The following is a 26,376-nucleotide window of genomic DNA, read 5'->3' on the forward strand; positions in this document are numbered from 1 at the left end:
TTAAATATATCTACTGGCTCTCTCACACTAGTTTCTCTTTCACACTTGATCTCTCTGTGTTCTGTTGTTCCCTCATACAGTCTCTCTCTCACACAGTCTCTTGCATACACATACACTCTCTCTCTCTTTCTTTCTCTCTCTCTTTCTCTCTCTCTTTGAGATAGGGTCTGGCTCTGTCACCCAGGCTGGAGTGCAGTGGTGTGATCTCTGCTCACTGCAGCCTCGACTTCCCGGGCTGAAGAAATCCTCCCACCTCAGCCTCCTGAGTAGCTGGAATCAAAATGCCACCACCACGCCTGGCTAATTGTATTTTTAGTAGAGACGGGGTTGCCCAGGCTGGTCTCCAACTCCTGGGCTCAACCAATCCTCCCGCCTCGGCCTCCCAAAGTGCATACAATCTCTTATATGCAGTTTCTTTTCTATAGAATCTCTCTTACACACACAAATGACGCTCAACGTCTGTCTCACACTCTCTAATGGTTTCTTACACACGCACAATGTCCCTCATACATACACACAGCCTCTCTCATCGTGTACAATCTCCCTCATGCAGTCTATGTCCATAGTTTTTCACACAACCCCCTTCTTCTCTCAGTCTGTCGGCCTCTCAATCTCTCACACACATCCCCCCCAACACACCCCGTTGGCCCCGCCCCCTGTCTTGGCCCCTCCCCTGTATGGCTCCGCCCCGACAGCCGGGGGTTGGGCGAGCCAGTGACAGGAGGGGCCGGGCTGGTACTTCAGGCGCCCAGGCCGGCGGGGCGCGCTCCGGAGGCTCCTGTCAGCTGCGGGTGCGGCAGATCGCAGGGCAGCCCTCGGGCGGCGGCGCTCCCTAGTGCGTCGCGGCGTGGTCCTCCGGCGGCTGTCCCGGGCGGCAGGAGTTGGTGGCGGGATGTGCTCAGCCAGGGAGCTGCTGCGGGGCGGCGACGGCGGGGAGCGCGACGAGGACGGGGACGCGCTGGCGGAGCAGGCGGCGGCAGGGACCGAGCGGGATCCCGATGCGAGCCCGCGGCGGCGCGGACAGCGGCCGAAAGAGAACGAGCAGGTGAGCGCGGGGAGGGGCGGCGGCGGAGCGTCAGGGTCTGGGGCCGCGAGCCCCGCCCAGCGGTGGAGGGAAGGGATCAGGCCAGTGGGCCGCGCCGCAGCTCTGCCCCGCGTGGGGCACTGGCTCCGCGGCTCTCTGGGAAGCCGCCGCCGGGAGCGGTTAGACGGCGCTCCCGGGAGGAACCGCGGGGTCGCGCGAGTGCGGACGCCAGCGCCAGCCGCGGGGTCGCGTGTCTGACGGGGTCAGTGTGGCCAGTCCCCTGGCGTCCGGCAGAGGATTCTCAGGCCGGCGCCCAGGGCTCGGAGGAAATGCCCTCCATAGTGGTGATTTATTTAAAAGCCTCACTTGTAAACACTTCTTTTTCAACTTCGAGTCCGTGCCTTGCGCCGGGACTCCCCTCCCGCCCTCCATCTTGCGTTTCCGAGCCCAACCTAGCGTGTCTGGAAGGTGTGGGTGGATTCCGTCCAAGGGCAGCGCTGAAAGCATGAGTAGGAGCGGGTGTTACAATGGATGTCTTGACAGGGACTCTCCCAGAGCGAGTTCTTCACATAAACACAGATGAGATCAAAGCTTCAGTTAAGAAGTGGAGAGGCAAGAATATTGCTTTCGGTTAGCATTATACTAAAGAGAAAGAAGTATAAGAGGCCAGCCATAATAAGGGAAGAGAGAAGTTGGGTTATTTTTTAAACTCGCTGAGTTTGATCTCATTTAAATAAAGTGTGATAATGGGCATTATAACATCAGATATCTTAAAGATTAGACAAAAGGTTTAATTTTAAAATTGAATTGTATGTTGGATGAATTTTCTACAGCAAATACAGTATTTAGACTTTCCAAATACCTGAGGTAAGCCAATCTTTAGAATCACGTTAAGGCGCAGGAATTCAAATGATTATTGGCCTTTATTACAGCCTGTACTGTTAGAACAATTAATACCTGTCTCTCCTCATCTTTCTTCATCTATCCTTTCTGTCACATTTCACAAATTCCAGTATCATCACTAAATGCGTTAATAGATGTATACCTTATATTGTTTCAATAGGTTACTTAGGAAACAGAGTAACACTGTGCAGCACACAAAATATGCCTTAGCGTTAGGTTTGTTCACCACGTGGAGTGTAATTTTTCATCTGTGACAATATAAGAGAAAATGACTCAAGCAAATAATTTGGTAGCTAGTTCTTCTGATTGCCTTCCTAGTGGTTTTTCCCGTTAACTGTACTCAGTTGCTCAAGGGCTTGGTTTCCTCTAGCTTAAATTGCTCAACTGGAAAAGTGAAGAAGACAGCACAAGAATTCCTTTGGGGGTGGGGAGGGGGTGCATTTGAGCAGGGGTTTCCAAAGTAAATTTTCAAATGGTTGTAAGGGAGCATATAAAATACTTCATTTAAGCTTCTGTGCACTTCATTAGTATGATTATGTAGACATCACTAATAGCTGTGGTCTTTCCAAAATTGCTTATGTTACAAAGTAAAAGGATAAAACAAAAAATGAAATGTATATCTTAGAAAACAGATATCACTTTGCATACCTGCTCCTTCATTGAATGTCATGAAAGTTCATTTTTCATTTTCCTGTACTCTTTTGAAGTGTTATTTTTATCATTCTCTTTTTGCCTCAAGATTTATTAATGTATTCGAAGCCCCCATACACAATAATTAAAAATCACTTCTGAGATAGGCATTACCTACTACATTAGCAGCAAAGAAGAATTTGTCAAGAAGCCAAAAATAAGCAAAAACTTGGTGCAACCCAACCCACTGGTGTAAAAAGCAAACTTTTCTGATAAATCGTTTCTTGGTAATATTATATAAAGCCTTGCTGTTTTTTTTCAAGTCCTGTAAATGTAAAACTGTTATGCGTTACATGTGTAAAGATATTTGAGGGAGAAATGTAATTAACAACAATGGAACATATCCCAAGGACTCGTTTTATTTAGCTTTTATTTAAGGAGATGATTTTTGTTTGTCTTCTTGGTGGTTTTAAGGATACAAGGACGCCAGATTACAAATGGAATATTTTTGAAAGATTGGTTTCTAAGTTAATGATTTAGAACTTAAGGTGAACTTTTCCATGAAAACCATGATATAAACAGAAACAGAACCAAAACTAATTAGCTAGAAATGAGACAGAGGCCATCTTCCTGCCGTCTTTTCTGCTTGGCACGCTCACTTGGTGTTCCAGAGTCATGGATAGCCTCATGGATATTGAGAGGAAATTAGAGGCAGGAGCTAGCAGAGGCGCTCCTTCTAACCCGGAAAAGAGCTATGGTTGTATGCTCTTGAACTCGGTAACTCCAGAGGCACCTGACTTGTGCTCCTCTAACTCTTTCAGTGATTTTGTCAACACCTACTTTTCTGTACTAAGTCCCTTTCTATTTCTATTCCCCTCACAGAGTTTGCCCTTTCCTGATAATTTGATGGAGGTTTCTTTCTTGGGCTATTTCTCAAGCTAAAGCCTCCTCCACATACATCCCTTCCTTCACTGATTTTTCTTTCCACTTCTATCTGAAAGGTTCATTCCTTTTCCTCAACCTGGAAGGCTGTTTGATCAGCTTGTTATTATAATACCAGAACAAAATGTATCTTTATTTTGTTATTTATTTCATATAATACTGAAATGCTAGTATTAACATAGGTGTTTTATTACTAGTTAAGATATTGTCTGCATCATTTTTTACAATTTGTCCTTAGATGCTACTCCATTTGAGCAAAAAAAGAAGGTTCCCCTCTGTCCTTCTGGCCTGAGTCTTTCCAGGTAGGGTGACTGACAAAGGAGGCCTGGTTAAAATCAAGTCACTTAAGAAAGAAGGCATTGGGAGAATGAATCAAGTCCCGTAGATGAAGAAACTGTGCCAGGTTTGAAGTAGGATCGGGTGTCTAAAGAGAGAGAAGCAAGGGAAAGAAGGAATTTCAAGGAATGACCAAAGAACTGAAGAGACAGGACATAGCTATTCCATATATATGTTGGTAATAGTGTGCATGAGAGATGATCCAAGTATGTTCATGAGGGTGAATGCCAGGTGGCTTTACCTAAAAATTTCTGTGCCTTGATGCATAGCTGGAAGGCTAAACATTTCCAGTCCATTATTATATAATCTTAAATGTCAATAGCATCTGACTAGATGTGGCACAATGTACACTTACAATCTGAAATAACCTAACATGACCCTCTTACCTAGAGAATAGGGAAGTCCCATTATCCTTAGATTGACTTTAGAATTATTAACTCAAGTTTTAACATCTTTATGATGATAAAAGTAATGTGTGCTTTGGAAAATTAGAACTATAAAAAGATCTAAAGAAGAAAAAAGCCTTTGAAATCCCACTCTGAATAATATTTTGATATCAAATATGAAACATTTGGTATTACTACAGTATATTCATTTGTCTATGTGTATATGCATATATACACACTTTTTTTTTTTTTTTTGAGATAGGGTTTTGCTATGTTGCTCAGGCTAATCTCAAACTACTGGCCTCGAGCAATCCTCCCATCTCAGCCTCCCAAAGTACTGGGATTACAGGTCTGAGCCTCTGTGTCCAGCCACACACGTATTTTTAACATGTTTTAATATAAATAGAATTTTGTGTCTTCTTTTACAAAAGGTTCTGTCATTTTCCCATGTTATGGAAATTCTATGTGAAAACTCTCTTTAGGACTGCCAAATAATTCGTTCCCCTAACACCGCACATTGAAGTTGCTTCAAGCTTTCTTTTATAAATCATGCTGTATAATCTTTTATAATATTAAGCATTATATTAAAATCTATATTAAGTTTTTTATTTTTGTTGGTATTATGAAAAGGATTTTTTCCATATCATATTTTATTTCTGGTGTCTAGATATTGGCTTTTATGTATTTCATTTTTAACTGGCCACCTTTCTAAATTTTTATACTGGTACTAATAAATACTAGTATCTCTTAGACTTGATCTTCTAGGTATATAATTATCCATTTTATAGATAAGAATGATTTTGCTTCCTTTCAAATGATAATGTCTCATTTCTATTTCTTGCCTTTTGCAATGCCTAGAACTTTCAGAACAATGCTGGCTCATAGATAAATTTAAGTAAATAAATGAAGGAACTTCTGTAACAGCATTTGCCAAAGTGTGTTCCATGAGATGAGCTGTAAAAAAGAAACAAAATGGGGGGTCAGTGAGGGGGCCCATGCCTTTTTATCTATCAGTAGAAATATGATTAACAGTACAGATTCTAGATCAGGGATATCTGGGTTTGCCTTTTATTGACTGTAACTTTAGGCAAGTAACCTCTCTGGGCTTCAGTTTCTGCATCTGTATAATGGGAATAATTGTATCAACTTCGTAGGATTATTGGAAGTTTTATATGAGTTAATAATATGTGAGATGTACTTAGAGCAGTTTCTGGCATATAGCTAGCATGTGAGTGTTAGCTGTTAGACCTAATTTTGAACCAAAGTCCTAACTGAAACAAAATCTGAGAAAGGCAATTTTAAGTTTTCCAGCCTTTGCAATTAGAAAAACACCTTAGGAGAAAAGCAGAATAGAACAGTGTTAATATAGTTTGGATGTTTGTGGCCTCCAAATCTCATACTAAAGTGTGATCTACAGTGTTAGAGGTGGGGTCTCGTGGAAGGTGTTTGGATCATGGGGGTAGATCCCTCATAAATGGTTTAGTGCTATCCCTTTGATGATAGGTAAATTGTCACCCACTTAGTTCACACGAGATCTGGTTGTTTAAAAGAATCTGGGATCTCTTACTCTCTCTCCCTCTCTCTCTCCCTCCCTCCCTCTCTCCCTCCTTCTTGCCATGTGACACTGCCTACTCTCCCTTCACCTTCCACCATGCTTGTAAGCTTCCTAAAGCCCTTACCAGAAGCAGATGCCAGCACTATGTTTCTTGTACAGCCTGCAGACCCATGAGCCAAATAAACCTCTCTTCTTTATAAATTATCCAGTGCTGTATTATCTGTGTCTGATTTTTTTATAGCAATGGAAACTGACACAAGTATTCCTCAACTTTAATGTGCATAGGAATCATCTCTTATTAAATGCAGATTTTGATTCAGCTGGTTTGGAGTGAGATCTGAGATTTTGCATCTCTACAAGCTCCTAAGTGATACTGATGCTGTGCCCATGGACCACATTTTGGCAAGGGAATGGAGAATAAGCAAGTCAATATACTGTGTTTACCACACTTGCCCTTCAACATAGTATCAGTAATACATACATATGAAGTTGTTTAACTATTTTCTTAGAAGTGTATATTTAAACTCTTGGTAAAATATGAGAAGCCAATAGTTGTTCCCTAGGCCACATTATTTGCTGTAGGTCCTACAGCTAACTCATGCTAGAGCAGACTAGAACCCAGGTTTCTGAACACCAAAGCTAGTGTTTTTTGTTTCATAAATACAAAAAGCACATTACATGATGGAAGAACAGTCTGACAAATTTTCTGCCCTTCTTTAGATTGTGTAGTTCAAAACTAAATGTTAGTTTATACTCACTTCCTTTCACATATTTTAAAAGCAGTTTGCAAGCAATATTGTAACAAGTGCTATGAGCTTAGATGAATTCTGCCCTAACTTAATCTCATCTTGTTCCTAAGGACATCCAGTCACTAGAGTAACTCAGGGAATAATTTTGCATTTGATAGGCATCTTTTGTTCATTTTTTTAAATCATCCCGACTGGAACTTCTAAATCAGTGGTTCTCAACTGGGGGCGTTTTGTCCACAGGGGGCATTTGACAATGTCTGGACATTTTTTTATTGTTGAGACTAAGGGGGTGGTACTGACATCTAATATGAAAAGGCCAGGAATGCTGCTAAACATCCTATAATGCTATAGTCCCCTACAGCGAAGTATTGTCAGGCACAAAATTTCAATAGTGCCAAAGTTGAGAAACAATACTCAAAATATGTAAGGGTTACAGTCCTTTGAGTTGTCAAAAGTAATTACTCTGATAATAGATACTCCAATAGATAGTTTAAAATTGTTTATTTGCTTGAAACCTGTATTTTAAACAGACTTCTAAATGATCCCTTTTCTCTCCGTCTCTTCTAGCAACTCCTCAAATGCAACTTGCTGTATTTTGCTTTCTCGCACTTTCCTTTTCTGCCTTTCTTTCCTACCAACCACCTACTTTCTGTCCCTGTTGAGTCTCATTCTCCCATGTGTTTTATCCTTCTCCACCCATCTCGACCACTTTCTCTTCTTCTGCATACATCTTCCCCTACCTCTTCCACGTCTTTACAGAAGCTGAGCATTATGAAACAACGAAAAGGGGTTTGAAGTATGACAGATCTAATTTTGAATCCTGGTTTTACTACTTTATTAGCCCCCATGATCCTGATTACTTAATCCCTCAGAGATTCAGTTTCCTTATTGGTAATGGGTATAATGCTACCCACCTCTTAAAGTTTTTATGAAGATTCAGTCTCATTTTGTATGTAAAATGCCTTAACACATGGGAGGTAGGCCCTCAATAAATATTTGCTCCTTATTTTTCCCTCACCTTTTCTATTTTTCATCTTTTTCTCTGATTTTCCTCCTCTTATTTCCCTCAACTAACACATCATAGAACTGTGTTTTTAGTACATGTAATTCTCAAATTTATAGAATATTTATTGAACAAAGTGTTAAGATTGTCTTTTCTAAACATTAAATACATTGTTTCACAATCTCTAAAGAAAAAATTAAACCTGTCAACCTAAATTATGTTGTTTTTTTATGTAGATCTCTAGTTGGTTTTTTTTCCCCTTGTTGCTCACTAATCCTTGAAAGGAAAAATACCCACCTTCTCTGTACAAACTATTCTCAGTTTCCTATTCAAAAGAAGTGATAAGGCAAGATTAAAGGGAAAAACTGAAAGTACCATGGCATCAGTCTTGCTGTAACCAAAATATGTAGAAATTCTGTGTCTCCATTCATGTGTTCTTTAAGACTTAGCAAAACTATCCTCATTTTCTGTCTTTTCTGGAGTCATAATCTTATCTTGCAGTAACAGCCACCTATCTCCAAAAACCTTGTTTCTACTAGTTAGTTATGTTTTATTGCATTGTGTTTGTGTGTTTAAGAGAATTAATAAGATACTTGAAGTGTAGCTTCTTTTGAGCAGATCAGCTGAGTTTCTAACTAACCTGATGCAGAAGATACTTTGTATCTTCTGATCTTTTTCTCCATACCCAGTGTTCCCCCCTCCCCACAACCATTTAACTTCATTGGCAGCTGAGTCTAATCTTGGCATAGGAAAAGAAAGTGATTGGCTTTATTTCTTGCTATTTTCTTGTGGCAACAACTGCAGCTTATCAGGGTTCTAATCAAAAGGAAAGCATGGTACAAATGTTTTTAACTTTATGGAAAATAAAGGATAAAATTATTATTAATACTTAATATCTAAACATAATGTTAAGAAAGTTAAATTCCCATTGTGGTTTTTACTATATTTATTTTCATGTAACTTTTTAAATATCTGTGTTTGAGAATTTCTTTTATTTCCTCTTCCAATTAATCCAAAATAATTTAATTTTTGTTTTGATTAAACAAAAATTTAATCCTCGATTAAAGTTTTACTTAAATGTCTGCAGATGGTCTACAGAGGTAGGGAATTTAAGTTTGATGTTGCGTGACTGCAAATTCCATCAGTCTGACTGAATTGAGGATTTCTTATTCCATGAGTTTTAGAGGTAATAGCAACAGAAGTGAAATTTTCACTGCCAGAAATTGAGAATTGAGAAGGAAAGTCATTTTTCAGGAGAGATACTTGATTTTGACTACTTTTTTTCCCTAAGTTTGATACTTTATTTTTTAAAATTTATTTCTGTTTATTTTTGAGACAGAGTTTTCCTCTGTTGCCCAAGCAGGAGTGCAATGGTAGGATCTCAGCTTACTGCAGCCTCCATTTCCCAGGTTCAAGCAATTGTTTTGCCTCAGCCTACCAAGTTCCTGGGACTACAGGTGCGTACCACCATGCCTGACTTTTTGTATTTTTAGTAGAGATGGAGTTTTGCCATGTTGCCCAGGCTGGTTATGAACTTCTGGCCTCAAGCAATCTGCCTGCCTCGGCCTTTCACAGGGCTGGGATTACAGGCATGAGCCACCATGCCCACCCTGGCTACTTTTAACGAATAAGTTCACCCATCTTGTAGTAGCATCTAGCATATTGTCCTGCATGTACAAGGTACTAAGTAATGTCACCAGAGATTTCATATTTTTTTATTAAAAAAAGGAGGTTTTTGAAAAAGTATAAAATGTAGAAATTTCTTAACCTGCAGTTTGAAATCAAAAAGAGGCTTGGACAGGGCACAGTGGCTCATGCCTGTAATCCCAGCACTTTGGGAGGCTGAGGCGGCGGGTCACCTGAGGCCAGGAGTTCGAGACCAGCCTGGCCAACATGGCGAAACCCCACCTCTACAGAAAAATACAAAAATTAGCCGGGTGTGGTGGTGAACATCTGTAATCCCAGCTACTCAGGAGGCTGAGGTAGAAGAATCGCTTGAACCCAGGAGGCAGAGGTTGCAGTGAGCTGAGATCAGCCACTGTACTCCAGCCTGGGCGACAGAGCAAAACTCTGCGCCCACTGCCCCACCCCCAGACCCCCTCCCCAAAAAAAGAGGCTTCAGTTAGGCATATTCTTGAATTCGTGGCCCACTATTATATATCATTAGTTTATGAAAAGCCCTTCTCTTATTTAATTATTTTTCCATTGTATAACCATTTCTTTCACTACAATAGGCAGTTGTTCCAATACGTCTGTTAGATATTACGGAAATTGAGTGTATCTTTTTGACTACCTGGTGGTTTCATTTGTGTATTTGCAATTATGACTTATAATTTTAAAAATACTGAATCCCGGTAGTTAAAATGAAAAATGAATGCAAATTTTGATATTTTTCAGTTTATAATCATTTCAAAGACTAAGTTCTAGTTGATAGTCTCATTGGTTTTTATCCATCCCCTCAAAAAAATCTTTTTTCTTTTATTGGTTCTATGTAGTTTAGTGGGAGGTAAGTATAAAACAATGCTATAATTTTTCATTTACTGATAAATGACAAACAAGTTATAATGATAAAGAAGTTATAAATTATATAATATAATGCTGTTATTAGATGAAGCCTTATATAGGTAGTAAATTTTTACATTTAATTATATCTTTTTTAATGTTTTGTAGAAAATGAAAACTGCAACTTCTTATAGAGTCCGATAAATAGGAAAATATGTCCAGCCTCACTAGAAAGAAAAGAATTGCAAATTAAAACAATTAGGAATGATTTTTCACCTATCAAATTGTCAAAGATTAAAAAGATGAAAGGTGTGGGTTTAGAGATATAGTGTATAAAATACTATATGGCTATATGAGATATAGTGTATAAAATACACTAAAAATTAGAGGTATAAGTTAGTTCAGTATTTCTAGAAGGAAATATGATATCAAACCTTATGAACAGATACTATTATTGCCCCTACTTTAACATGTACAAATTGCAGAGCAAGGAGGTTAAGTAACAGTGAAAGTAATAGCAGCTAGTAAGTTGCAGAGTTGAGATTCAAACCCATGCTTAAAAGCCCTAAACTACCAAGCTAGTGTTTGGCCATGAAATCAATTTAGTGGATTTTAAACAGGATAGGATAATATGGAAATTATTAGAATGCATCACACATGGTATGAGTGTCACTTTGTAGAACTTAATATGTACTAGTTTAGGTTATATTTGTTATTATGGATGACAGTCACGATCACTGCAGTAGCACAGACAGATCAATTCTATCTCAGGTGATGTACCTGGAACTCTTCCCCCAGATCTTCCCTTGGCAGAGCTTCATATCCCAGCATATCTATTACTCCCTCCGAAAGTTCAGCTCTGACTACTTTGTGGAAAGAACCTCCCACCCCATAATCCTCTCTTCCACTAGCCTGTTTTCTTTTCCTCATAGCTCTTCTTGCTAGTTGAAATTATCTTCCTTGTTAGTTAATATGTTTATTCTCTGCCACTCTTCACTGACCTCTCCACAGGCACACTCTAAAATGTAGAGTGTGTGCCCAATCCCCATGAGGACAGAGATTACATTATATGGCAAATGTTTCAGAAAATTATTTGGGCATCTCTGAGCTACTAGAGATGAATCTGTCAAAACTTCTATTGAAAAACATACTTGCTAGTAAAAACTCAATTGATGTTTTTGCTGAAGAAGTGTGACTTCCCAGGTGAAATTACCATGACTGAAATTAGTTTTCAAGAGGGAGAAACTTGGACTTTGTGTATAACAGGAACATGTCCTTTTATCAGAATTAACAGAAGAGGAACTAGTGATGTTAGTTGTGCATTGAGCTTAAAAGATTTCTGTGAAACATTTGTAAAATTGTAGGCAAGGATGTAGTCCTTGAAATGCTGTATTTAAAAATATCACAATATAAAGAAGGTAAAAGGCTAACACATATAGAAACTGGGCATATTAACTTGTATTGCTCTAAATTTTGAGTTCTGTTTTTTGTTTTTTTGAAAATAGGATAGTAAGAAACCCAGATAGTCAATGAAGCCCAGAGCTAGTAGAAAGATAGTGAATAAAATTCTTATCAGCCATTTCAATTGTGACAATTGAAATTGAAATTATAATTTTCAAAAAGGTAAAAAGTATGGCTCTCATTAAACATAAAAGGAACACGTGGTAAATATTTTATGTAACTCATGATTTAGAGGGAACCCAGTAAATGTTACAACCTTTTCAAAGAAGAAATCAAAGAACTAAAAACATTTATGGAGAAGATACGTTGAAATGGATTTCAAAACTGGCTTTTTCCACAGGCAGAGAGAGGGAAGTCAATTGAACCTTAACTGGAACAGAATTTATTCCTATAGATAAGAATATTTTTGCATTGCTCTCAATTATCTGTAATTTATAGACTTTAAAATAACTCAAAGACCATGAAGACTAACAATGTTCTAAACAATGCCGTAGAGACACCCAATAATTTTTTTTGCTTATTCTAAATAGATAAATAGAGAAAGAAAATTTAGTAATAGACAAAGATAATTTCTAAAATTTGCTACACACAGTAGATTAAGTTTTGGATAGCAGGGCTATGTATGTCTCTTTAGAGTGTCATGTGATGTTAGAAAATATTAATTATATTCCAGTCTTCTTTTCTAGTACTGTTGAATGCATACATTCAGTGTACATGTGAAAGTGCATAATTTACATGAAAAAAAGTAAAAATTGATTTCTTTTTGACATTCTTCTGTTGAGTTATTATACAACTAAAACTAACCTGAATCTGAGATCACTCCCAAAAACCGCAAACATTTACAAAAAAAATTTGGTGAGAACAAGATTGCTGCTCAAAGGATTCCATATCTATGTCTAGATTTTATTTAGCACAGAAATCCCAATTGCTTGTTCATGTCATCCTAGCATATTTTCTCCGTGTGTTGAGTGGTCACTTGTTCAGAGACAACTTTGTCTATTCAAGAGTTTCACAGCAATGTAGAGGCACATTTCATTTAAGCTTTTAAATTTAAAGAAGGGCAGGAACAAAATGATTTTTTTCCATAAGGAATTAACCAATTAGCATGACTATCTTTGGCATCAATAAAAATATCCAATGTAAAACCCTTGAGAAAAATTACATAAAAAAATAGATACCAAACTTTGTCATTTGTTATTTATTTTATTAATTATAATTTATTATTATGGTTTATTTAACAGTAATATACTGAAAAAGGTATAATGATTCTGCCATTTCTGGATGATAATATTTTCTTCTTGGAGTTTAAATGATTCGCTATTTGGAAATCAAAGTCTTTGGGCACTCTATATTTGGCTATGATTTTCAACCTCAAGTTGCTCTAACAATCTTGCTATATACTGAAGATACTTTCTCCTTTTACATAATATTGAACATAAATTGTTTTAATAACTGATTGTAATAATTGTATTATATAAATGTTTCTGTATTTATTATTATTTATTTTTCTGGCTAGCAGGTACTTTCTTGATAGCTTTTAACCCATTCATTTCAAAAATTTAATGAGCTCCTACTGTTTTTCCAGGCACTGATCTAAGTCAAGATATAAGGAAACAAATAAAAACAGGCCACATTTCATTTCTAATTAATCTTGTGTTGTAGTAGGGAAAGAGAGACAATGCATAAATGAACAAGTATATCAGCCAACAAGTAAATCATTGGGTTATATGCACTATGAAAAAAAAGCAGGAAGGTAGACAGGGAGTGTGGATATGAACTAGGATTGCTATTTTTATTGTTATTCTTATTTTTTCATTGCTATTGATATATAATATTTGAACATATTTATGGGGTACATGTGATATTTTGAAGCATGCATTGTGTAATGATTAAATCAGTGTATTTAGGATATCCATCATCTCAAACATTTATTATTTCTTTGTGTTGGGAACATTCAAATATTCTCTTCTAGCTTTTTTGAACTATACAATATATCGCTGTTAACTGCAGTCACCTAACTGTGCTATTGAACACTAGATTTTTTCTTACTGTATGATTGTGCTTTATCACCCCCTTTCCCCCCATACATACATACTTCCCAGCTCTGTTAACTGTCATTCTACTCTGTCTCCAAAAAAATCAACCTTTTTAACTCCCACATATGAGTGAGAATATGTAATATTTGTCCTTCTGTGCCTGGCTTATTTCACTTTTAAATAAAGTGGTCATGGAAGAGCTCACTGAGGTAATAGTTGAGCAAAGACCCAAAGGAAGTGAGAATTATCTACTTGACTGTGCCCCTCTGTTTGCTTTGACTCTTTAGTAGGGTAGAGCAATTTAAGTCCCAGTCTTAGTAATTATGATAACATACCTGTCTTCAATCTAGATTCTCAATTCTTTCTCACAATCCCCACTTCCAGTTCTCTATATTTTGTTGCTATTTTATTTGCTCCTACTGTAAGCAAATGCAAATTCTTTGTGGAAAGATAGAAGGAAAAAGTAAACTAACTATGGACTTATTTCAGTTAGCAAATTTCCTCTTTTAAAAGGTGCATTTATTATACCAAAGCCAGACAAAGACACATCAAAGAAAGAAAACTGCAGACCAATATCTCTGATGACTATTGATGTACAAATTCTCAAGAAAATATTAGCAAACCAAACAATATACTAAAAACGTTATTCATCATGACCAAGTGCGATTTATCCCAGGGATGCAAGGATAGTTCAACATGATGATCAATGTGATGTATCAACAGAATGAAGGATAAAAACCATATGATCATTTCAATTGATGCTGAAAAAGCATTTGATAAAATTCAACATCCTTCATGATTTAAAAAAAAAACACTAAAAAACTGGATATAGAAAGAAAATACCTCAATATAATAAAAGCCACATACGACAGACCCACAGCTAGCATCATACTGAATGGAAAAAAACTGAAAGCCCTTCCTCTAAGATGTAGAACATGAAAGGGGGATGTCCACTGGTCACCAGTGTTATTCAACTTAGTAATGGAAGTCCTAGCTAGAGCAATCAAACAAGAGAAAGATACAAAGGGCATCCAGATTGGAAAGGAAGAATTCAAATTATACTTGTTTGTATATGATATGATGTTATATTTGGAAAAACCTAAGGACTCCATCAAAAAACTATTAGAACTGATAAATTCAATAAAGTTGCATAATACAAAACCAACACACAAGAATCAGTAGCATTTCTGGCTGGGCACAATGGCTCATGCCTGTAATCCCAGCACTTTGGGAGGCCGAGGTGGGCAGATCACTTGAGGTCAGGAGTTTAAGACCAGTCTGGTCAACATGGTGAAACCCCATCTCTACTAAAAAATATAAAAATTAGCTGGGCATGGTGATGCATGCCTGTAACCCCAGCTACTCGGAGGCCAAGACAAGAGAATCACTTGAACCCAGGAGGCAGAGGTTGCAGTGAGCCAAGATCACGCCGCTGTACTCCAGCCTGGGCAACAGAGCAAACCTCCATCTCAAAAAAAAAAAAAAAAAAAAAAATCGGTAGCATTTCTCTATACCAACAGTGAACAGTCTGAAAAAGAAAATTTTTAAAACTTATCCCATTTACAATAGCTACAAATAAAATTAAATACCTAAGAATACATTAACACATTTAACCAAATAAGTAAAAGATGTCTACAATGGAAAATGTATAACACTGACGAACGAAATTGAAGAGGACACCAAAAAATGGAAAGATATTGCATGTTCATGGATTGCAAGAATCAATATTGTTGAAATGTCCATACTACCCAAAGCAATCTACAGATTCAATGCAGTCTCTATCAAAATACCAATGACATTCATCACAGAAATAGAAAAAACAATCCCAAAATTTATTTAGAATCACAGAAGATCCAGAATAGCCAAAGCTATCCTGAGCAAAAAGAACAAAACTGGAGGAAACACATTGCCTGACTTCATATTATACTACGGAGCTTTAGTAACCAAAACAGTGTGGTACTGGCATAGAAACAGACACATAAATCAGTGGAACAGAATAAAGAGCCCAGAAACAAATCCACACACCCACAGTAAACACATTTTCAACAAGGGTGCCAAGAATATACACTAGGGAAAAGACAGTATTTTCAATAAATGATGCTGTAGGAAAACTGGATATCCATATGCAGAAGAATGAAACTACATCCCTATCGCTTGCCATATACAAAAATCAAATCAAAATGAATTAATACTGAAACACCTCAGACTATGAAACTACTACAAGAAAACATTGGGGAAAAGCTCCAGGACATTGGTTTGGACAAAAAATTCTTGAGTAATACCACAAGTACAGGCAACTAAAGCAAAAATGTACAAATGGGATCACATCAAGTTAAAAAGCTTCTGCGAAGAAATAAAGATGTTCTTTGAAACCAATGGGAACAAAGACACAACATACCAGAATCTCTGGGACACATTTAAAGCAGTGTGTAGAGGGAAATTTATAGCACTAAATGCCCACAAGAGAAAGCTAAATGCCCACAAGGAAAGATCTAAACTTGACACCCTAACATCAATTAAAAGAACTAGAGAAGCAAGAGCAAACACATTCAAAAGCTAGCAGAAGGCAAGAAATAACTAAGATCAGAGTAGAACTGAAGGAGATAGACACACAAAAAACCCTTCAAAAAATCAATGAATCCAGGAGCTGGTTTTTTGAAAAGATCAACAAAATTGATAGACCTCTAGCAAGACTAATAAAGAAGAAAAGAGAAGAATCAAGTAGATGCAGTAAAAAATTATACAGGGGATATCACCACCGACCCCACAGAAATACAGACTACCATTAGAGAATACTATAAACACCTCTATGCAAGTAAACTAGAAAATCTAGAAGAAACAGATAAATTTCTGGACACATACACTCTCCCAAGACTAAACCAGGAAGAAGTTGAATCTCTGAATAGACCAATAACAGGCTCTGAAATTGAGGCAATAATTAATAGCCTACCAACCAACCAAAGTCCAGGACCAGACGGATTCACAGCTAAATTCTACGAGAGGTACAAAGAGGGGCTGGTACCATTCTTTCTGAAACTATTCCAGTCAATAGAAAAAGAGGGAATCCTCCCTAACTCATTTTATGAGGCAAGCATCATCCTGTTACCAAAGCCTGGCAGAAATACAACAAAAAGAGAATTTTAGACCTATATCCCCAATGAACATCGATTCAAAAATCCTCAATAAAATACTGGCAAATCGAATCCAGTGGCACATCAAAAAGCTTATCCAGCACGATCAAGTTGGCTTCATCCCTGGGATGCAAGGCTGGTTCAACATATGCAAATCAATAAGCATAATCCATCATATAAACAGAACCAAAGACAAAAACCACATGATTATCTCAATAGATGGAGAAAAGGCCTGCGACAAAATTCAACAGCTTCATGCTAAAAACTCTCTAATAAACTAGGTATTGATGGGAAGTATCTCAAAATAATAAGAGCTATTTATGACAAACCCACAGCCAATATCATACTGAATGGGCAAAAACCAGAAGCATTCCCTTTGAAAACTGGTACAAGACAGGGGTGCCCTCTCTCACCACTGCTATTCAGCAAAGTGTTGGAAGGGCAATCAGGCAAGAGAAAGAAATAAATTAGGAAAAGAGGAAGTCAAATTGCCCCTGTTTGCAGATGACGTGATTATATATTTAGAAAACCCCATTGTCTCAGCCCAAAATCTCCTTAAGCTGATAAGCAACTTCAGCAAAGTCTCAGGATACAAAACCAATGTGCAAAAATCACAAGCATTCCTATACACCAATAACAGACAAACAGCCAAATCATGAGTGAACTCCCATTCACAATTGCTTCAAAGAGAATTAAATACCTAGGAATCCAACTTACAAGTGATGTGAAGGACCTCTTCAAGGAGAACTACAAACCACTGCTCAAGGAAATAAAAGAGGACACAAACAAATGAGAACATTCCATGGTCATGGATAGGAAGAATCAATATCATGAAAATGGCCATAATGCCCAAGGTAACTTATAGATTAAGTGACATCCCTATCAAGCTACCAATGCCTTTCTTCACAGAATTGGAAAAAACTATTTTAAAGTTCATATGAAACCAAAAAAGAGGCCCGCATTGCCAAGACAATCCTAAGCCAAAAGAACAAAGCTGGAGGCATCACGCTACCTGACTTCAAACTATACTACAAGGCTACAGTAACCAAAACAGCATGGTACTGGTACAAAAACAGAGATGACCAATGGAACAGAACAGAGCCCTCAGAAATAATACCACACCTCTACAACCATCTGATTTTTGACAAACCTGACACAAACAAGCAATAGGGAAAGGATTCTCTATTTAATAAATGGTGCTGGGAAAACTGGCTAGCCATATGTAGAAAGCTTTTGAAACTGGATCCCTTCCTTACACGTTATACAAAAATTAATTCAAGATGGATTAAAGACTTAAATGTTAGACCTAAAACCATAAAAACCCTAGAAGAAAACTTAGGTAATACCATTCAGGACATAAGCATGGGCAAGGACTTCATGACTAAAACACCAAAAGCAATGGCAACAAAAGCCAAAATTGACAAATGGGATCTAATTAAACTAAAGGGCTACTGCACAGCAAAAGAAACTACCATCAGAGTGAACAGGCAACCTACAGAATGGGAGAAAAATTTTACAATCTACCCATCTGACAAAGGGCTAATATCCAGAATCTACAAAGAACTTAAACAAATTTACAAGAAAAAATCAACCCCATCAAAAAGTGGGCAAAGGATATGAACAGACACTTCTCAAAAGAAGACATTTGTGCAGCCAACGGACACAGGAAAAAATGCTCATCATCACTGGCCATCAGAGAAATGCAAATCAAAACCACAATGAGATACCATCTCACACCAGTTAGAATGGCAATCATTAAAAAGTCAGGAAACAACTGGTGCTGAAGAGGATGTGGAGAAATAGGAACACTTTTACACTGTTGGGACTGTAAGCTAGTTCAACCATTGTGGAAGACAGTGTGGTGATTCCTCAAGGATCTAGAACTAGAAATGCCATTTGACCCAGTGATCCCATTACTGGGTATATACCCAAAGGATTATAAATCATGCTGCTATAACGACACATGCACACATATGTTTATTGCAGCACTATTCACAATAGCAAAGACTTGGAACCAACCCAAATGTTCATCAATGATAGACTGGATAAAAAAAAAAATGTGACACATATACACCATGGAATACTATGCAGCCATAAAAAAGGGTGAGTTCATCATCTTTGTAGGGACATGGATGAAGCTGGAAACCATCATTCTGAGCAAACTGTTGCAAGGACAGAAAACTAAATACCTCATATTCTCACTCATAGGTGGGAATTGAACAATGAGAGCACTTGGACACAGGGTTGGCAACATCACACACTGGGGCCTGTTGTGAGGTGGGGGGAGGGGGAAGGGATAGCATTCGGGGATATACCTAGTGTAAATGACTAGTTAATGGGTGCAGCACACCAACATGGCACATGTATACATATGTAGCCTGCACGTTGCGCACATGTATCCTAGAACTTAAAATATAATTTAAAAAAAAAAGGATGAGTTCATGTCCTTTGTAAGGATATGGATGAAGCTGGAAACCATCATTCTGAGCAAACTGTCACAAGGACAGAAAACCAAACACCGCATGTTCTCACTCATAGGTGGGAATTGAACAATGAGAACACTTAGACATAGGGTGGGGAACATCACACACCGGGACCTATTGTGGGATGGGGGGAGGGAGGAGGGATAGCATTAGGAGATATACCTAATGTAAATGACAAGTTAATGGGTGCAGCACACCAACATGGCACATGTATAGATACGTAACAAACCTGCACGTTGTGCACATGTACCCTAGAACTTAAAGTATAATGATAAAAATTAAAATAAACTGAAAAAAAAAAAGCTTCTGCACAGCTAAAGAAACAGTCAACCAAGTGAAGATACAACCCACAGAATGGGAGAAAATATTTGTAAACTACCTATCTGACAAGGGATTAATAACCAGAATATATAAGGAACTCAAATGATTCTATAGGAAAAAAGTCTAATAATTCAATTTTAACGTGGGCAAAAGATTTAAATAGACATTCCTCAAAAAAAGACATACAGGCCAGGTGCCGTGGTTCATGCCTGTAATCCCAACACGCTGGGAGGCCAAGGCAGGCCAATCACTTGAACTCAGGAGTTTGAGACCAGCCTGGGCAATATGGTGAAACCCCATCTCTACAAAAAATACAAGAAAACTAGCCAGGCATGGGCTCAGCTATTTGGGAGGCTGAGGTGGGAGAATCACCTGAGCCTAGGAGTTCCTTCAAGTCTTCAGTAAGCTGTGATCACACCACCACACTCCAGCCTGGATGACAGAATGAGACCCTGTCTCAAAAGCAAAAACAAAAATAAGACATACAAATGGCAAACAGGCATATGAAAAGATGCTCAACATCACTGAGCATCAGAGAAATGCAAATCAAAACTACAGTGATATATCATCTCACACCAGTTGAAATGTTTTTTATCCAAAAGACAGGCAATTAAAAAAAAAAACTAGTGAGGATGTGGAGAAAAGGGAAGCCTCATACACTGTTGGTGGGAATGTACTTTAGTATGACCACTATGGAGAACAGTTTGGAGATTCCTCAAAAAACTAAAAAATCGAGCTTCCATACAGTCTATCAATCCCACTGCTGGGTATATCCCCAAAAGAAAGGAAATTAGTATCTCAAAGAGATATCTGCACTCTCATATTTGTTATAGCAGTGTTCACAATAGCTAAGATTTGGAAGCAACCTAATTGTCCATTAACAGATGAATGGATAAAGAAAATGTGGTACTTATACCCAAGGGAGTACTAGTCAGCCATTAAAAAGAGTGAGGTCGTCTTTTGCAACAACATGGATGGAACTGGAGGTCATTATGTTAAGTGAAATAAGCCAGGCACAGGAAGACAAACGTCGCATATTCTCACTTATTTGTGAGATCTAAAAATCAAAATAATTGAACTCATGAAGGTAGAGAGTAGAAGGATGGCTACCAGAAGCTGGGAAGGGTAGTGGGGCGTGAGGGGGAAGTGAGGATGGTTAATGGTTACAAAAAGAATGGAATGAATGAATGAGACCTAGTATTTGATGGTACAACAGAGTGATTGTTGTCAAAATAATTGTACATTTTAAAATAACTAAAAGAGTGTAATTGGATTGTTTGTAACACAAAATTAAATGCTTGAGGGGATGGATACCCCATTTTCCATGATGTGCTAATTTCACATTGTATACCTATATCAAAATATCTTGTGTGCCCCACGAATATATACACCTACTATGTGCTCAGAAATTTTTTTTTTTTTTTTTTTTTTTTTTTTGGAGACGGAGTGTTGCTCTGTCGCCCAGGCTGGAGTGCAGAGGTGTGATCTCGGCTCACTGCAAGCTCCGCCTCCCGGGTTCACGCCATTCTTCTGCCTCAGCCTCTCTCAAGTAGCTGGGACTACAGCCCTGCCACCACGCCTGGCTAATTTTTTTTTTCTTTTTTTTTTAATTAGAGACAGGGTTTCACTGTGTTAGCCAGGATGGTCTTGATCTCCTGACCTTGTGATCTGCCCGCCTCAGCCTCCCAAAGTCCTGGGAAATTTTTTAAAAATGTTTTTTAAAAGTACATTTCTTAATGAAGATTGTATACTCACACCTTACAATGAATTTGTTTATTCTGCTTTCCTTTTAATACCTGGTTCAACTCCTTTACAATAAGAGATTTAGAAATTTGATTATTTGATGTGAAGGGGTGAGGTTGAGATGGAGAATGTAAGTTATTTACGGCAAAGCATGTTTTCTGAAAAAGAAATTTTCCTATAAACTGTACTACAGTTTATTGGAATGAACTCAGAATTTGTTGTCAGACTACTGCCTTCAAATCCTGGCTGGCTGATTTGGGGGAAGTCCTCTGGAGTCAGTTAGACCTCTAGACTCTAATAGCACCCACCCGACTGTGATTTTGTGTGGAGCTAATGCTTGGAATATATGTGTTTAATAGTTCATTGAACAAATGGCTGTAAGCAAAGGAAGATGGAAAAAGATCAAAATTAGAAGGATTTTTTTCTGAAGATATTAAAAATACTAATAATTTTCTCTTGGCCAAGGTATGATTTAAAAATTGGGTCTTCAGCATATAAACTATATACGTATTAATAAAAATCATTAGAGAAGATGAACTCTCCATCAGAAGAGAACATAGAGTAAAAAGATAAGATGCCCTCTAGATAAGCCCCTGAGGAGTTCTAACTATAAACTCAGAAGGGAATGGGCCAACGGAAGTAGACCAAAGAGAAAAAGGGAGATGAAGACACCTAGAATGACTAGTAGGCTTCTGGCTTGCACTGCAGGTTGTGCCATTTATTGAGGCGGAGGATACTGGAGGAAGACCAATTTTAGAGCAGATGATTATGAATTTGGTACTGGGCATGTTGAATTTGAGGTTCCTATAAGACATTCATATAGAAATGTTGAATATGTAGTTGAGCATTCTAGTCTAGAAATCTGAAGAGTTGCCTGAGCTGAGAAGTGATGTTCTGAAAGATAAGAAGAAAACTGTGAATCTTTATGAAAATATGGGTCATTTTAATTAGGAAGGGATAGTGCAGCAGTGTTTTATATGGTAATTTGGGTACATATCTTTATATACTAAGTAGCTTAATAGCAGGGAATATGGGTTATTATTTTGTATACCCTACAGCACTTAACCTTACTCTTGGTAAGCATTCAATAATTATTTGTTGAATTGAACTAAATTGACTAAAGAGTTTATTTTGCAAGCTAGCCTATTCTGTGAATCAAGGATTGTGATTTAGCTGAGTTGAAGCTTAGTAATCAAAGATTCTCAAGGAGGACATGACAGACATCAAGAACCAGTGTGTGGCTTCCTGAAAGTAAGCAGCAATCAGTCTGGCAAATCAGTCAGGTCTGTTCAGGCTTGCCACAAGTAGGGCACAGCACATCTTGCATAAAATGCAGGTGCAAAACTTGCTGAGAGGAGAGGATCATAACTTTGGTATGTAAGCACAAACTGTATTACAGTAAGCATAAAACTTCTAATAATTTTCACTATATCACCATTCACCTAAAATTAAAACAACTAATATACTTCGTTATGAAATAAGGTGACTTTATGTAGATATACTGTTTTTCAAAGAGTTTTTTCACAAGAAATGTCACAGATTCACACACATTTCTTTATCTACAAGACTAGATTCCTACAGACTCTTTAGTCCTATAAATAATGAAAAGCAATTAAACTTTTTTCCCTACTTAGTTCAAATGATTGATAGCTTAATAGATACTTCATTTAATAAGAATTGTCCAGCAGTAGTTATTTCAGAACTGCAAAGAAAAAAATCAGCCAAGTCAATGGGTTTGACAGAAAGTGGAATGTATAAAACAAGCTGTTATTGTACAGGAAACAATAAACTCCCAAACAATTAATATATATGAATGGCATTTTCATAGCTTTTTGAAAAATTGTCAGATTTGTAAGTACTGTTAACTTTGCTATGAGACAAAATTCCATCATAGATCTTACTAAGAAATTATTGATAAATTAATTTTAAAAGAAACTTAGTTCTAACAAGGATGGTTCCTATATTTGAATTTATTTTTTTAATTTGAGACAGTGTTTGGCTCCTGTTGCCCAGGCTGGAGTGCAATGGCGCAATCTCAGCTCATTGAAACTTCCACCTCCCAGATTCAAGCGATTCTTCCACCTCAGCCTTCCAAGTAGCTGGGATTACAGGCGTGCGCCCCCACACCTGGCTTAATTTTGTATTTTTAGTAGAGACGAGTTTCAGCATATTGGTCAGTCTGGTCTTGAACTCCTGACCTCAAGTAATCCGCCTGCCTCGGCCTCCCAGAGTGCTGGGATTACAGGCGTGAGCCCTGGCACCCAGCCTTTGATACTTCTATTAGTCATGCCTACATGTTCAACTCTTTAAATATAATATGGAAAAGATACAACAGCATAAGCAAAATAGTCTTCAATCTTCCATATAGCTTTACCTTGGACTAGGTACAAACTTAAAACTCCTATCCTAAAATTTAATTTAAAAGAAGTATTTACAAAAATCATAAATGTTAGCCGGGCGTAGTGGCTCACGCCTGTAATCCCAGCACTTTGGGAGGCCGAGGCGGGCGGATCACAAGGTCAGGAGATCGAGACCACGGTGAAACCCCGTCTCTACTAAAAATACAAAAAAAAATTAGCCAGGCGCGGTGGCGGGCACCTGTAGTCCCAGCTACTCGGGAGGCTGAGCCGGGAGAATGGGGTGAACCCGGGAGGCGGAGCTTGCAGTGAGCCGAGATTGCGCCACTGCACTCCAGCCTGGGTGACAGAGCAAGACTCCGTCTCAAAAAAAAAAAAAAAAAATCATAAATGTTGATAATTCTTTCAACAGATGCTGGCCAAACTACTAGAAGAGCGGCATCAGTGATACATTCAATGTTTTTAAGAATTAGTCCTCATCTAGTTAGTGCCTCAGATTCTTTCTGGTGCCTCTGATTTTGAATATTATTGCTTTTCTTCATTTTGTCCTAAAAGGAAGTGACTCATCAAACACACAAACTAATCCAGTTCCAATCAGGATCTATATTTTGCTTAAGGAATGAAAAGGTATATGTTACAGTGTAAAATCTATTTTTGTACTTAGATGCATGAATAAGAGGAGTTGGGATTATGAGTAAATGCTAATCTTAAAAAGAAATGGCAACACCTCTAAGAAAGAGACAACAAAAGAGTGAGAAAGATCCAAAACAACCTTCAGGAATTGGATGGACAATTATCAAGAGGTGACTGAAAGGATTTGGGAGTATGGAAGGAGTACCAGGAACATTGAGACAACATAATTTTATAGTGAAGCATCTCAACACAATTTTTACCAATAACACTTAGCAGCCTAAAAGAAACAGGGAAATTGGAGACTGTAGGAAGTCAGGGCATGGGGAGAAAACATAGCTATGAATTCATAGTTGAAATGGTAGACACTATGTATTCTCAACTGCAAGGAGAAAATAGAAGCCAAAAGGACTAAATATATAACTAATCCAGAGGCTTTTAAAATTCTGCTTCTTTCTTGGTGTGTATTGTCATGTATTTGTTTATCTTCTTTTCCTGTATGATACTGTGTCTTACTTGTGTTTCACAAATGTGAGACTCCTGACCTTTTATAAGAAGGTAACAAGGCATTTTTCAAAAAGCCTTTCTTTGGAGAGGTTGAGTGGGATGGTGGAGTGGATTAAGTGGAACAAAATTCCAGTTGTTTGTTGGGAAAATATTTTTTAGTCTAAAATCCCTCTGAGACTCACTCCAAACTAATTTCTTTCTGTCATTCTTCTTCCTTCTTTCGGTCTCTCTATAACTAAATTTAGTTTAAAATTATGTTTTCTAGAAAGGCCGCCTTTCCATGATCATTGGAGCACATTCTGCTCATGTTAGAAGTTCATCGTTCTTAGTCATTAAGCACATACAGTAGTCCCCCCTTATCTGCAGGGGATACATTCGAAGACCCCCAGTGGATGCTGAAATTGATAATAGTACTGAACCCTATATATACTGTTTTTCCTATGTGTACATAGCTATGATTACATTTCATTTATAAGTAAAGACACAGTAAGAGATTAACAATAAGAATAAATTAGAACAATTATAATAATACACTGTAATAAAAGTTGTATGAATGTGGTCTCTCTTTCTCTCAAAATAATCTTATTGTATCATACTCACCCTTCTTGTGATCTGTCAATCTAATAATTGAGGTGACTACTAAGCGACTAATGGGTGGATTGTGTCAACAGCATGGATACGCTGGACAAAAGCTTGAGTCATGTCCCAAGCAGGATAGAGCAAGATGGTGTGAGATTTCATCGCTATACTCAAAATGGCCCACAATTTAAAACTTAACAAATTATTTATTTCTGAAATTTTCCATTTAATATTTTCAGACCACAGCTGACTATAGCTAACTGAAACTGGGAAAAGAGAAACTGGGTAAGGGGGACAACTATAGTATTAAGGCAAGAAAATTTCAGGGGAAAGCAAGCAGTTATTTTTTGGCCAAATATGATACATTTTCTCTCTCAACTGGATACAGTTAGAAATAGGGAAAAAAAAAAAAAAGCCCACCTTTGAAGTGCTCACTGTGCTTAGTCTTTGTGCCAACTTCTGTAGTTTTTCTTTTCTTCTGGGGGTAGGAATGGGATTAAAGGTTAGAGATTGGTTTTGTTTTTTATTTTTAAGAAAAGATGAAATTTTTAAAATCCTGGTCAAATAGTAAGTATGACAATTGAGACCAGGTGCTATACTATAGTGAGCCAGATGTGTGTATAAAACAAGAAGCTGTTATTGTACAGGAAAAAAATGCAAAAACCACAAAACCATTTTAAAATTATTATTTTTACTTTCTTTTTGTGCCGATAGCACCCCCACAAACATGGTAAACATTCCTAAAACCCACTGGACTTCTGTATGAAGTGTGGCAAGCACCAACCCCACAAAATGACACAGTACAAGAAGGGTGATGATTCTCTGTATGCCCAGGGAAAGCGGTGTTATGACAGGAAACAGAGTGGCTATGGGGAGCAAGCTAAGCCAATTTTCCAGAAAAATAAAAACTACAAAGAAGATTGTGCTAAGGCTTGAGTGTGATGAGCCAACTGCAGATCTAAGATAATGCTGGCTATTAAAAGATGCAAGCATTTTGAACTGGGAGGAGATAAGGAGAGAAAGGCCCAAGTGATTCAGTTCTAAGTATCATCGTTTGTTTTGTTATGAAGATTGTAAAATCTTGAGTTTATGGCTGGG

The 26,376-nt window shown here is 37.8% G+C and overlaps 1 protein-coding gene across 2 annotated transcripts in view; it reads left to right on the forward strand.

The window, feature by feature from the left end:
* Positions 1-765: 765 nt before the first annotated feature.
* FAM241A (family with sequence similarity 241 member A) overlaps positions 766-26,376 on the forward strand; it is a 40,442-nt gene continuing 14,831 nt past the window's right edge. The window contains exons 1-2 of one of the 2 annotated variants that reach the window (XM_074040975.1): positions 766-1,045; positions 8,868-9,020. In XM_074040975.1, the coding sequence (XP_073897076.1) occupies positions 893-1,045; positions 8,868-9,005 (291 nt within the window). In that variant the 5' untranslated portion in view covers positions 766-892 and the 3' untranslated portion in view covers positions 9,006-9,020. Of the gene's footprint in view, positions 1,046-8,867; positions 9,021-26,376 lie in introns of those variants that run through there. The other variant, XM_005555695.5, reaches the window with a different exon arrangement.

This window comes from Macaca fascicularis, chromosome 5 (assembly GCF_037993035.2).
Source record: "Macaca fascicularis isolate 582-1 chromosome 5, T2T-MFA8v1.1".
Taxonomy (NCBI): Eukaryota; Metazoa; Chordata; class Mammalia; order Primates; family Cercopithecidae; genus Macaca; species Macaca fascicularis.